General features: G+C 39.1%; 1 protein-coding gene across 7 annotated transcripts in view; it reads right to left on the bottom strand.

Annotated features, from left to right (window-relative positions):
* Window positions 1-13,940, bottom strand: part of LOC111866189 (E3 ubiquitin-protein ligase HUWE1) — a 160,461-nt gene that overhangs the window by 60,494 nt on the left and 86,027 nt on the right. For all 7 annotated transcript variants that reach the window (XM_023854900.2, XM_033752153.1, XM_033752154.1 and 4 more), the window contains exons 37-41: window positions 12,703-12,844; window positions 7,909-8,035; window positions 4,029-4,271; window positions 472-634; window positions 246-387 (exon numbers count right to left, since the gene is read on the bottom strand). In XM_023854900.2, coding sequence (XP_023710668.1) covers window positions 246-387; window positions 472-634; window positions 4,029-4,271; window positions 7,909-8,035; window positions 12,703-12,844 — 817 coding nt within the window. The remainder of the gene's footprint in view (window positions 1-245; window positions 388-471; window positions 635-4,028; window positions 4,272-7,908; window positions 8,036-12,702; window positions 12,845-13,940) is intronic.

Genomic DNA, 13,940 nt, shown 5'->3' with positions numbered 1-13,940 from the left:
CGGATAGAAGTGACAAAAAGACGAGGAAGAAGACGTAAGAAGATGCTGGATGACCTTGGGGACAGAAGAGGATACTGTCATTTGAAGGAGAAAGCTCTAGATCGCATTAAGTGGAGGAATTGTTTTGGAAGAGACTGTGGACCTGTCGTCTCGAAAGATTACTGATGATGATGATGATGATGATGATGATAAAATCTCATTATACGATGCTTGCACTGAACACACAATTTTAACAGGCAGCATACCACAAAATCTATCTGTTCTTCTTCTGAATTAGTCAAGATTCCCAGTCCATTATCCATGACTACCACCCTTGTATCACGGAAGGTTGAAGCCAGCGCCTGGCTTGCTGATGCAGGGAGGTCATGGGCAGCTGGTCCCAAAAGTCTGCAAGAAGAAGAGATCAAATCACTGTCATTGTGAAGATGAAATTACTATTTGGTTTCTGAATCAAGCAGTATCATAACATACCTCTGAAGTATCACAGGTGGGTTTGGGTTCCGAGAATTCAGCTGCAGATACTGATATCGCCGTTGTCGATTGGCACGCTGAGCCCGTGAGCCTGTGATGCTCCCTACTTCTAGATTGTGGCGAGCCATCAATAAAGGATGACTTGGGGTGATGGGGTGTAGAGCTGAAAGCACATCACAAAACCACTATTTAAAGTGAAATTAGTGAAGTTAAAATGTCCAAATTATTTTTAAATGATAAAAAACACTCCAAATTATGACACTTTCCACAACACAAATAGTTTGTTCCTGGAACACAGGCACTATGATTTGCCATACTATGCAGTACATTTTGCTAACTGAAAAATAGGGGGACAGCATTATTAATGATCACGAGACCCATGACTGGCAATGGTTAAGACAAGCAGGCAGGAAGCATAGCACCTTATAAGGAAGAAGTCTTAATGGTATGTGACTCATGATTGGTGGTCTGGAAGAAATTCTTGCTGTGCATAATCTACCAACACTTGAGCAATAGAATTCCAAACATAATGGGTGAAAGACATAGAAATCATCATGTTAAGTATTTGTTAGCAAAGCATTAAGTAAGTCTAGAAGAAATATATCTCTTAGAATTTCTAAGCAACAGATAATACTTTGTACACTACATACAAAGTCGGCAGATATCAATACTCTTGTTAGTGCAGATATTCAGTGGTTTAAACTGCTTTGCAATACTTATGGGTGCAGCTGTTAAAACACACACTATTAGAAGCAGCAAAAAATGCATTGCAGATTTTCTTATGTTCAAGTCTAACAAGAGCTCCTGGCTGTCACATATAGTAACTGAACCTTCACTTACAGTAAAACTCTACAGTCAGAATGAATTTAATTGATACCATTAAAGACATTTTCAAGGAAAGTATAATTTTGTTTTTCAACCAAACTACAGGGTGTGGCAACATAATTTGCTGATTTGAATTTGGCACCAGGAAGCGAGATTTGGCTGTTAGAGGGTGTGGAGGGTCTCATTCGAACGGGTGGGTCGGGAAGTTTGTTCTTCCTTCCACTTTATAACGAGAATGCGTTGGACGAAGGAACAGCACGTGTTTGCGGTACAGGCTTACTTTTCTAACGGTCGCTCGATCGTCGCCACGCAGCAAGCATTCCGTGCACACTTCAATATTTCCACCCGAGCTCGTGTTCCTGGTCGGCAATCAATTGTTACGTGGGCAAACACATTCAGGAGAACTGGCAGTGTGGAAAAGAGAAGATCAGGGGAATGGCCCGTCAGATCACCCCAAAACATTGACACGGTAAGGCAGTATTTTTTGCGATCTCCTCGGCGCTCGGCACACAAGCATGCAGCTGCCCTTGGAATGTCTGATCGTTCTGTGAGGCGAATTCTTCATGATGACCTCCACTTTCATCCTTACAAGTTCGCTGTGGTGCAAGAACGCAATGAATGCGATTTTGCTGCTCGGCAACACGCATGTGAAGCGTTCCTTGAAACTTTGCCTGATGATGCGCTTGGGTTCTTTAGTGACGAGGCTCATTTCCATCTTTCTGGATGTGTGAACAAGCAAAACATGCGCTACCAGAGTGATAACAATCCCCAAGAACTTCATGAGAGGCCCCTTCATTGTGATCACGTAACTGTTTGGTGTGCACTGTCGAGAGTAGGGATTATTGGTCCCTACTTTTTTGAAGGGAATGAGGTTGCAGTTACAGTGAATTCTGTTCGCTATGTGAAAATGATCGAAGAATTTTTTTTGCCAAGTCTTGACGAAATGGATGTTGGGAATGGGTGGTTTCAGCAGGATGGAGCCACGGCACACACAGCGCAAATTGCAATGCGTGTTTTGTGGGAACACTTCCCTGGGCTCCTGATTTCTTTGAGGGGCGATCTTCAGTGGCCGGCGCGCTCACCCGATATAGCCCCTTGTGACTATTTCTTATGGGGATATCTGAAATCCCCTGTGTACACCGATCATCCAAGGACCCTTGCTCAACTGAAGGATAATATTCGCCAAGCAATAGCCAACATACCCATCGCTAAACTGGAAAGAGTCGACCGACACTTCAGAATTCAGGCAAATCAGTGTATCACCAATGGGGGGCGCCACTTGTTGGATACAATTTTTAAAACAGAGTAAACGTAAATTTCCAATGTTGTAGAATATGGAGAAAAAATAATTACAATACCTATAACATGTTTTGTTTTACTGACCCTTCAAATGAGCAAATTATGCTGCTGCACCCTGTATATGGAGTTTCTGTAATAACAGATACACATAGGTAGAAATATCAATGTACGAGTACAAAACCATTTTACATGTTTGTATGACCCTATGTTTAACCCTTCTTGCCTGTGGGACACTTTATTGTAATAATGGATGGGCACAATGCTGACTGTTGAATTATTTTCAACACTAAATTCCCAACCCTAAGTTATAGTATGGCCACCAACATGTAGTACTGGGCAATTTAAAATCCATACCCCTAGACAATAAAGGCAAAAACATCATAAGCACAAACGTCAAATTAATATTCTACTGCAACAGGTTCAATTTCAAGTCCTCACTTTCTAGATTATTTCAGCTCTTATCTTAAAAACTGTAAAACCTTTGTTTATATTTCAGTTACACCAACACATTGTTCAAAATTTTACATAACATAGAACTTTCATTTCTTATAAGGACAATGCATAACCACCACATGAAAATTCTTTATAACTTTCTGAGGACAAAGAAATCAATGATGAAAATGCATAAGCCACCTGGCTTACACATTCTGAAATGGGGGAGAAATCCGGACAAGAATTCTGAATGCTAATTATCGTTAAATTTTGGTTTTCCTATTGCATTCATATGATGACTAACGTAAACATTCCTTCTTCGTAGTATATATAAGTGAATATTGAATGATAAAGAACTTAAAATCCACACAATTTGAAGCATGAGATAACAATGCAATGATTATGCAACAAATGACACAGAATTTCTATCTAATCTGACATGACACTCATGCCAAGCTTATGAAATGACAATGGATTTCAGCAAGTTGTAACAGACATACATACAAGCACATAAAATATCAAGCAGTAGAAATATATATCAACCAATCAATTCATCTCAAGCACTTTGCTGCCAGAATCTAAAAACAATCTGGTGATGGTCAAGATATACTTATACTCAACAAATTGCAGTTAGTTACTCCTTCATTCTAATCATTCAATTAACTGATGTCTTATCATGATGTTTACCAGACTGAAGCCTGAAATCAAGTATATAAAAATGAATAACACAATAATTCTAAGGCATAGTCATTCGGTTAAAAACAAAGAACCACAAACTATCATACATGGAACAAGTCATAAAAAAACATACTTCAACGACCATACATAATTCCAAATTAACAGTCAACAAATGCACAACCTGTCTGGACATGGGTTTGCTGCAGCAAGATTCTAGAAAATGAAAGCCACATATTCTATATCCACCACCGAATGCAATAAATACTATCTGTACTAAGAAAATACGATGTTATAACACAAGGGAACTTAGACAGTTGTATTACCTGTGTTCTCATTTCCATTGACTGGCTCCTCAAAAATTCCAAATGGAAGTGGGAATGTATTGGTGTTCCAAGGAAGAAGAGGACCAGATCCAGAAGGATCAGGTTCAGAATACTGGATCATTAAAATATCTTCATTGTTTCTGTCCAAGCCAGGAATACGAAACAATCCCTCATCTGATTCAAAAAATTCAAGTCCATCCTCATCATATCCTGATCCTCCTTCTTCTTCATCCTCATTGTCACCTTCAAACAAGTTAACATTCAAGATTAGAACCTTCTGGGATAAGATGTCACACAGTCTGGTAGAACATACTGTGACACGGTGCCTAAAGGTCAGAACTGTGGAGTAAGTGCTGTGGAAGCATCCACTGTTACACAGTGCTTTGTTAAAACATACACACAACAGCAAACTCATTGGAGAGATCACTTCTAATCAGTCCATGCTATACAGAGTAAGTAGTTGCACAACCCTCAAAGTGATGAGACAGAAAAATATGGCCATGAGTCCCATGGGACCCAGAACCAAAAATAAATGTGCTGGAAAGGACCAAAAGCAGTTTACCCAAACCAAATTCACCCCAGGACAGCAATGAGGAGTCAGTCAGCAGTAGAGCCAATCAGTTACTAGCCATGAGCCACTAAGCACAGAAGCAGAGAAAACACCATTGTTAGAAGCTGCTACCAAAAAAAACTACTACTAAAGACACAGCAGACTGGGAAGACTTGGAGTGTGCTTTAGTTATATGTAGACAGTGCAGATTAGTGGAAGTATTGTTAACTATTTGCAGTTACCCATAATATGCATTCAGCAAATTCAATATCAATCCAAACCCTACATCTAGTCATCAGTCTTGCCTAGTAATGCCTGACAATATTAAAATGGATCTAAATGAAACAGGGATGGAGTGTGCACTGTTTTAATTTACCTCAAAATGAGGAGTGGCAGGTTCCCATGAGCATGGTAATGAACCTAATGTTCCAAAAACTGTGGGAAATTTCTTGAGTAACTGAGAAATTATTAGCTTTCAATGGACTCTGCTCCATGCAGCTACTCAAGATAAAATGACAACTAACAAAATGATTTAACATCAAAGGTCCCAGTAAGCTCTGATAAAAAAAAACACACACACACACACACACACAAACAGAAGAAACCAATATAAAGAACAACCGAAGTAAAATGTAAAATTTTCACCTGAAACTATAGTACTTGACAAAACATTCCATAACAGTGGTGCTTTAATGTCACTTAGCTTCATGTAACATTGAATTTCAAAATCACTTCATACTTAAAATATGGGGGCCACACCATAGCTCAAGCAGTTAATGTTGTATTTTAGCGTCCTGTTGCACTGATTCTTGTCCATGATATGTATGTATTGGCCGTCTTCTAGTGACTCAATCTCACGTAACTTCACTACAAGTTTCGGCATCACTGTGCCATCCTCAGGTGTGGTATTTACGTTAAACTATTGCACTGCTCGCCATGTGTCATTTATAAAATTATTTAAAATGTATATTCTTCAGTTACTATAATAAAATTTATATATATTAAAATGTGTTAAGATTTATCATCTTTTACGTCTTAATTCAAACTCGTGTATTATATCATTTTCTGAATTACACACAATTTACACAGAAGAACATAACACAACCCCACCACATTTACCCCCACATCAATATGAAGACACACACAAATCCAGCATTACAACGCACGCAGCCAAAAAAGGACACATTACAAGACACAGTGAGTACTAAACATTATAAAACATGTAACGGAGAGAACTCAAAAGTAATATTAATAAGTACCATTTTCACGTTGCAGGTATACACAAAATATAGGAAGAACAACTCCCGTAGTGGAAGAATGACGGGTCTGGTCAAGTGGTATTTGTGGTGGACAAAGTGGAGGTGGGGCGGGTTTTCTCCGAGTACTTCAGTTCCCCTAACAATCTTCATTCCACCAAATTCTCCATCATCATAATCACCCGGGGCAGGCTACAATAGGCCAATCAGTGGCCGCCCTGCCAAGTGGACCCAGTTGGACTCCAGCCCCTACTAAGCGAATTAAAGAAAAATTTACTTAAAATATTATAACAGGTTTGATCAATGCATTGTCAGGAAAACAGCTCAGTAAACACACTTCCATGAAGGTGCAATGACAGCACTGCAACAGTGGGTAGCTGTCATGTGACATTTGTCTTCTGTAGGCAGCACCCTGCAAGCCAATGGACTGGCTGGGTAGCCGTGACGGCTAGTGGATACAGACTGAAGAGATTAGCCTGAAGTGCTTTGTAGTGTGAAAAACAGGAAGAGTTATAATTAACTGTAGCTACAACCTGTAAATGGTCAATAAATCCAATTACCAATCCAAACCCCGTCTTTAGTCACTAATACACGTGACAACATACTGGCACCCACTTAACCAACAAATATTCATTCCTCAGTAACAATGTCACATGATTTTTATGACTCCCATACATGTGAATTCCAATAATTTATTTCCTATTAAAGTAATGAATCATATCTGCTTCACTTATTTCAGTGTAACTCATATACATTCAATAATTAATTCCTTAGCAGTCACTTTTTAGTGTAACCTTCACTTAGATCAATGCCATAGGCTGGGCCATAGCTCAAGCGGTTAGTCGCTGGCTTCCCACCATGGCAGCCCAGTTTCAATCCCAGGTCTGGTCAAGTGGCATTTGTGGTGATAAAGTGGCACTGGGGCTGCTTTTCTCAGAGTATTTCGGCTTCCCTTGCCAGTCTTCATTCCACCAAATTCACCATCATCATAATCACCCAGGGCAGGCTACAATAGGCCAATCAGTGGCTGCTGTGCCAAGTGGACCCAGTTGGACTCCACCCCCCACTAAGCGAATTAGATCAATGCCTTTCCTATTAACTACTAGCATTTACATCACCTATTTAGGCATAACTCTATACATTCAATCATTATTTTCCTGTAGCAATATAAATTATAATTTATACAGAACAGCTAAACAACAAATAACACATTGGAATTAACACTAACAAAAACTGTTCTGGCATAACCTTCCATGGAATGACTGTCTTTTACACAAGCATATGCAGTATACATAACACTGTGGGAAAGTAGTCTGGGAGGGGAGGAGGGAATTCCTGGTATGCATACACCTCTCACTCTACTGATATATGAAGACCACTCTTTCTTGAATATTCAGGAAATCTCTCAGTAGAAGATGAAGGTTGAAGTCATTCATGAACATGATACAAAACTTCCCGATAGGTGAAATGCCTACAAAAGTAGTTGTCAAGTTCTCATGAGGACCTGTCTAGTTTGGTTCACTGCAGTGCAGGGAAGATGAGCACATGGTCTGTCAGTCAGTGTTCAGTTCAGTACAGTTTAGTGCAACACACAGCAGAGGAGTGAGTCAGGAACTGTTTAGATAGTGCAGTCGGTCACTCGGTGGGTGAGCTAGTAATTCTGTAAATTTTCAGATCAGTCCAGTCAGTCTGTGTGAGTGTTAGTAATAGTTATCCAGTTCTTCAGCCAACAGTTCAGTGTAGTGCAAGAGAAGAAATGAATGCAGTGAGTGAGAAGTGGTGCTGATGTGAAATAGTGTGAATGGACAATTGATTTCAAGGGCATAAGTGGTTACAGGCAGCTGAAAAGTACTTGCTCCATAAAGTAATAATCACTATTGTATCACTTCATTATTGTATTAGGTCTCTTAAATTAGTTTTTCAATTTAATTCACATATTATATAATTATATAATATGTGAATTAAATTTACATAATTGATTATAACTGATTATGTAATCACTCAATCTGAATTCATCAAACTGAACTGTGTTTAAATGATACATATCCTGTCAACAACCAGACATGAAACATACCATCATCGTCCTCATCATCGTCGTCGTCGTCATCATCATCATCATCTTCATCATCTTCCACATTCGGTATTTCTTCTGATGGATTCGTATCAGAATCAGAATCACTGCTTTCAGCACCATCTGCATCCTAAAATGAATATAAGAATTCCTTTTCAACTGACAACTAAATAGACAGCTTACAATCTTCCATCTGGTATTGTACATTGGGGTCAACAAGACATGTACAACAATAGCACAAAAATACTGGTTACTGTAAAATACCAACTTAGAAACCTTAGGTACAGTTGCGATAACAGTACAATTGGTCTTATGCAAGTATCATATTTACATAATCATATGACGACTCCAATAATCCGACATCAAGAAACATGTCTGCAGAGAAAAACTGATTTTATGAAATAATTTCACACTGTTACTCTGAAGTTGTAGGAGATAATAAACATCTAAAAAACATGTCACACATAACTTTTGAACTAACCATCTGCATTCAACTTCACTCTATTCACAATTCCTATCAACTCCTCAGTGTCTGCAATCACCATCTTCTGTTGCATATCCACTATTCATGGTCTCAAATTCCCTGTCAACATTCTCAACATCTTCCTCATCCTCCCACATAATGTTATTCCTCATTCCAATCACTGCCTCAGATACACAGAACTTTTTAAATCCTTTGCCTGTCACGTGTAGAAAGATCTGTTGCCAAGTCCTGATCCAATGGCACAGCAGTTCTACACTAGGCTTCTTTATTTTTCATACTGATCTTACAGCATGGTTCCTGGCCAAATACCATCCAGAATGCAATTCTTCCAAACAGTCCTTAAAGCCTTACTGACAATATTTTGCACTTGTGAGGTCATTCTTCCAGGCATAACAAGGCCAGTATCATTACATGAACTTCATGTCTAACTTCTATATTTAAGTAACCTATAAGGGCATCCATCACAAGCATTCCACTTGTTCTAAACATCATCCCTCATCTCCTGCTGCACACGTGCAACCAATCCACCAGCCCTTTACCCATCCATCCCCTTGACACATGACTATTAGTATGACATTGCTTTTCAGTTCAGTATCTCATATACTGCTAGTTCAGTGATGTCTGCCAAATCTGCATGACAGTCACTACTAACTATTCATTGCCTAATGTTTCTATGATCACAGAGTATGCAGACATATCTCCGACGATGTAACTGAGTGGCATATCAAAATACAGCAGCATTTCATCTGCATCACCTATATGGCTTACAAAGTAACTATTTGTTTTCTGAATCTATATCACACACGCCTGAAAAGTAAGAAGTTTCTCCTGAAAGTCTGATGGTAACCTTTGACAGAGGCATATTTTCATAAAGAAGACCTATTCCTCTTATCATTCATAAACACCACCACCTATAGGTCTTAAATTCCTGACACTTGTTTCGCTTAATGAAGTTACATGAAACTGATACTCATTTTTGCTTCAGAATGCATACAAATAATAATTGTTTCACAGAAGTCACTTAACTAAATTTCTGTTTCCACCTTCACACGTCTGTCTCACAGGAGACAGTACTATCTTCCTGCTTCACAGCTGTCAGTTTGTTTTGCATGTTTAAACACCATAATCTTAAAGTATGAATCATAAATGTGTTCTGACAATTTCTGATAAATTTTTAGGCACATGCATGAATAACTTTCTCAGTTCAAAATAATGTAAAGAGAATTTGGAAAAATTCAAGAAGCAAGGAAAGAATGGGACTTCTCTCTAGCAAACCAGTGATCTCACTGCAATAAGTAAGGTGACCTCATAAGGGGAAACATCCACACAGCAAATGCGTTTTTATGAATTAATTTCATACCCTTACTACAAATATGCAAATGAAACTAAAGACCAGAAAACATGTTACACATAACATTTATTGAACTGGTTTCCTTCAAGAAGAATTTCCTCACCATCATCAGTCTCACTCTGTTCACCAATCCTATTTTCTGTCTCAGCTTCACTGTCTTCACAAGTACAATCTTCTCTCACATAGGCCGTGCCATAGCTCAAGTGGTTAGTCGCTGGCTTCCCACAGCGGTGGCCCGGGTTCAATCCCGGGTCTGGTCAAGTGGGAGTTGTGGTGGACAAAGTGGTGCTGGGACAGGTTTTCTCGGAGTACTTCGGTTTCCCCAGCCAATCTTCATTCCACCAATTGCTCCATAATCACCTTCACCTATCACATGGGGCTGGTACAACAGACCAGAAGTGGCTGCAGTACAAGGGACTTAGTCCCACCCCACTAGCATTAAAAGAATTCTCTCATATCCACTGTTCACACTCCCACAAGCAATGCTAATATTCCAAACTTCTTCCTTATCACTCCTTCCATCTATTATCCATTTTATAACATATAAAGCACTTTTTAAATCCTCTGACCATCACTTCCGGCAAGATCCACTGCCATGATGTCTCGATTCTTTGGCACAGCAGTTCTACATTAAGCATCTTTATTGTCCCGGTGGTGTCGAAATATGGTCCCTTTCCAAGAGTCATTCAGAATATTGTGACATCAGGACTGAAAGTCTGAACAGTTTAACAAGGAAAGTCATCCACTGCTAGACAAAAGACAGTAAACAGGTTTCCATAGCAAACGAAACACACCACTGTCGCAGGATACATATGCAACAATACAAGAACTGTTGGAAGTGGTGTTTTCTACTGAGTCAGTACCATGGCTGTATAAGCAGACCAGACAGGCACTTGACAGCGAGCGTGAGAGACAGAATAGCCAGTGAGTGGACAGCTGCTGAGAATGTGAAGACATACTTGAAGCCATGGGTTCGGTCTGAGATAGTCACCAGCCAGTAACATGATCAGAAGAGGACACTATTAAGATCTGTTACCAGAAAACGCCTAAGGAAGATAAACTAGAGAACTTAGTGCATGTCATAGTGAACTGTAAAGCGGGTAAATTAGCAAAAGCGCTACAATCTCTGTAGGTCTGAGTTTTAAGTGTTCAATATTCCATAACATGAATACTAGACAAAAATATAACTTCCATCTACCTTCATCAAACTTATCACTATATCAAAAAGGAGTCTACTTTTCTGGCATAAAAGTGTATAACAGTCTCCCACAAAGTATCAAAAACTTGAGTAATGATACTAAACATTTTAAATCAGAGCTAAAGAAATATCTGCATGCTCATTCCTTCTACTCTGTAGACGAATACCTCAATGTAAATAGAGAATAATGTAGAAGTAAGCTATATTAGTTTAAGATAAAATTACTTGTACCACTAGGTATTATTTTGACTTTTTCTATATCCAGAGGTATTAACCTACTTAGGATCTATGGAATGCAAATAAATTCAATTCAATAGATGTTAATTATATACAAACACATATAATGTCTGTAATGCACAATGTACACAGTGTTCAACCTTTCACCTTCACAGGTTGAACACTGTGTACATTGTGCATTTCAGATATTATATGTGTATGTATATAATTAACATCTATTGTAATAGTAGTTTCCGGAAAAGTATCGATGCCCTCCGAGGATGATCCGAAGGGATCAAAACATGTATGGGTGAGGAGTCTTCAAATGATAAAACTTACATAGTCACACTAGACGGTGTTATTTTTGTCTTTGTAATTGTCAGTGTGACCAACCAGAATGATACAAATCAAATTCATGGTTCAACAATTCACTATTACAAATGGTAGCAGTTCTGCATCATCTGCCAGCCTTACAGTCACTAGCATCTCTTCACTACCTGATATTTTTATGGTGGATTTTGCACCTACATCACATGCATGTAACAAGATGACATATGATTGGCTTTCCCCCTGTACTGCCTATTTTGCCAAAACTGATGTTTCAGGACAACAGATTTTGCACCTACATCACTGATGTAATTGGATGGCATAATGAAATACAAGGGTACTCAATGGCACTGCCCCAAAGCGTAATAGTTAATTCTTCCAAAGTGAATGCATCATAAATTCTTACATCTGGGGCAAACAGTGAACTGCTGGTATTATCTCGAAATGCTCAAACGTCTGAGAGAAAGACCTCCTTGTTCCTCTGTCATGACAATGAGCCAGCTCATGCATTGCTAGTGATTCGAACTTTCAGTCTGGGAAATAAGAAAAAGTCTGCCAGAGCCACGTCAGGTGAGCAGGGTGGCTGAGGAAACACAGTTGTGTTTGCATTGGTCAAAAGGTCATAAATCAGTAGCAATGCATGAGGTGGAACAATGTCTTGATGGAGAAACCAGGAGTTGTTTCTCCACAACTGAGGTCATTTTCACCCAACATTTTCTCTCAGATGTTTCAGCACTTCGAGATAATACCAGCGACTCACTGTTTGCCCCTGATGTAAGAATGCATGATGCACAACACCCTCGAAGAAAAAGAACCGTCAACATGACTTTTGTGTTCATGAATATCGGCCATCTGCAAATATCCCAAGACACACTCTATATGCATGTGAACAAACAGCTCTAGGATGATGACTAATCAGACCAAGATGACAGCAAAAAGTATGATAATTAGGAAGCTCGCCACTAGGCAGCGTAACTTACCCAACATTGCTAAGATGTCAAGTTGGCATGCTACTTCAAAAGTTCTGGAACTTTTTGAACAGACCATATATTTCTTTCTCTTGCTTTCTCAAAGCACGGACATGTTTGACAGTTGCAGAATAGTATCTACTGAATTATAGTCTTGGCTGATCACTCTGTCCCCTTGAAGAAAACAATTGACAGAGAAGCTACATAATTCCCCTCAGGAAGACGTCCACATTAACCTTGTACACTACACTACCTGTGTGTCATCCTCTTCATGCTCGTACGTTGGATTGGTCTGACTTCTTACAGGATGATCATTTTCAACCTGAGCAGGTGGAACTTCAGCCTCCATGTTGAAAGTGGTATTCAAGATATTGTCCTCGCTGGAACCACCTTCCCTGTATTGAAATCAGTAACGGTTATTTTATGGAATTTCTTAATATTCATGTATGCCAAACCATTCTTACCTGTTGTAACAGGATTTATATACGTACTGCATGTCCCTGTATAGTTGTGTTCTTGTATTACTGTTCCACCTAGGCCAGAGGAAAGGGAATACTGCACTGAGGATGTAAGATCCAGCACAATACAGTGGACCTTATGTGATGTGCTTTTATTAGTGGTTAAAACTTGGAGTGGAGTACAATGCTCACTGGCTCTGGATTGCAAACCTCCTCCCCGACAAAGGAAACACAAAGGGGGGTTGGGTTAATGGGAACTTTGGGCACTGCCAGTCATTAATAACTTTGAAAACAAAACCACAAGTATAGATGGTACAAAAAATTATGGGAAAACAGATGTGAATACATAGTTAACAATTGCTAATTATAATAAATGTACCACCAAAATGCCCTAATTTTATGCAATGGTTTTCCATAAGCACAACATTAATAAACTGGCGGCTCAAAGTTTTTTGTCAACATAATGATTTCCTTTACATAATATGTATTTATTCTACCATGGACTCACTGTACATGTCCAGTGATGCGTTAATATGGCTACATCACAACTTTGCGAACTAACTCCATGGATCTGGGGTCCTTCTTGAGTAGCTATAAGCTGCTCAGCTACTCAAGTAATTCACAGTATTTTAACCGTTCAGCATGGTTTGACGTGTATGTTTCGTCAAGGTATTTAAATCGTCTGCGGGGGTTCGACGTCTATGTTTCGTCCAGCTGAAGACCTATGTTATAACGCCCATAATAATTGATGGTTTTGCTGTAGATTGTTAGATTTTTCGCTGGTCTGTTGTCAGAAGGACAGTATATAATAAGACACGACTTTAGCTGCGTTAAATCATCGCTACATATGCCTGTCTTGCAGCAAAATCCTGTTGCTCTTGGGAGAGATTTCCTCATTCAAACTGTTATGAATGGCGTGTTTTTTTTCCTATGAAGTTATAAACAGCAGAGACGTGATATGTGCTGTGTTTATAATATCATATTGCCCTGAGCTGGCCACACCAACACACTCAATTGGAATTCTTAGAAGAGG

This window comes from Cryptotermes secundus, unplaced genomic scaffold (assembly GCF_002891405.2).
Source record: "Cryptotermes secundus unplaced genomic scaffold, Csec_1.0 scaffold599, whole genome shotgun sequence".
In the NCBI taxonomy this organism is placed as follows: Eukaryota; Metazoa; Arthropoda; class Insecta; order Blattodea; family Kalotermitidae; genus Cryptotermes; species Cryptotermes secundus.
This window is presented reverse-complemented; position numbering and strand designations above follow the sequence as displayed.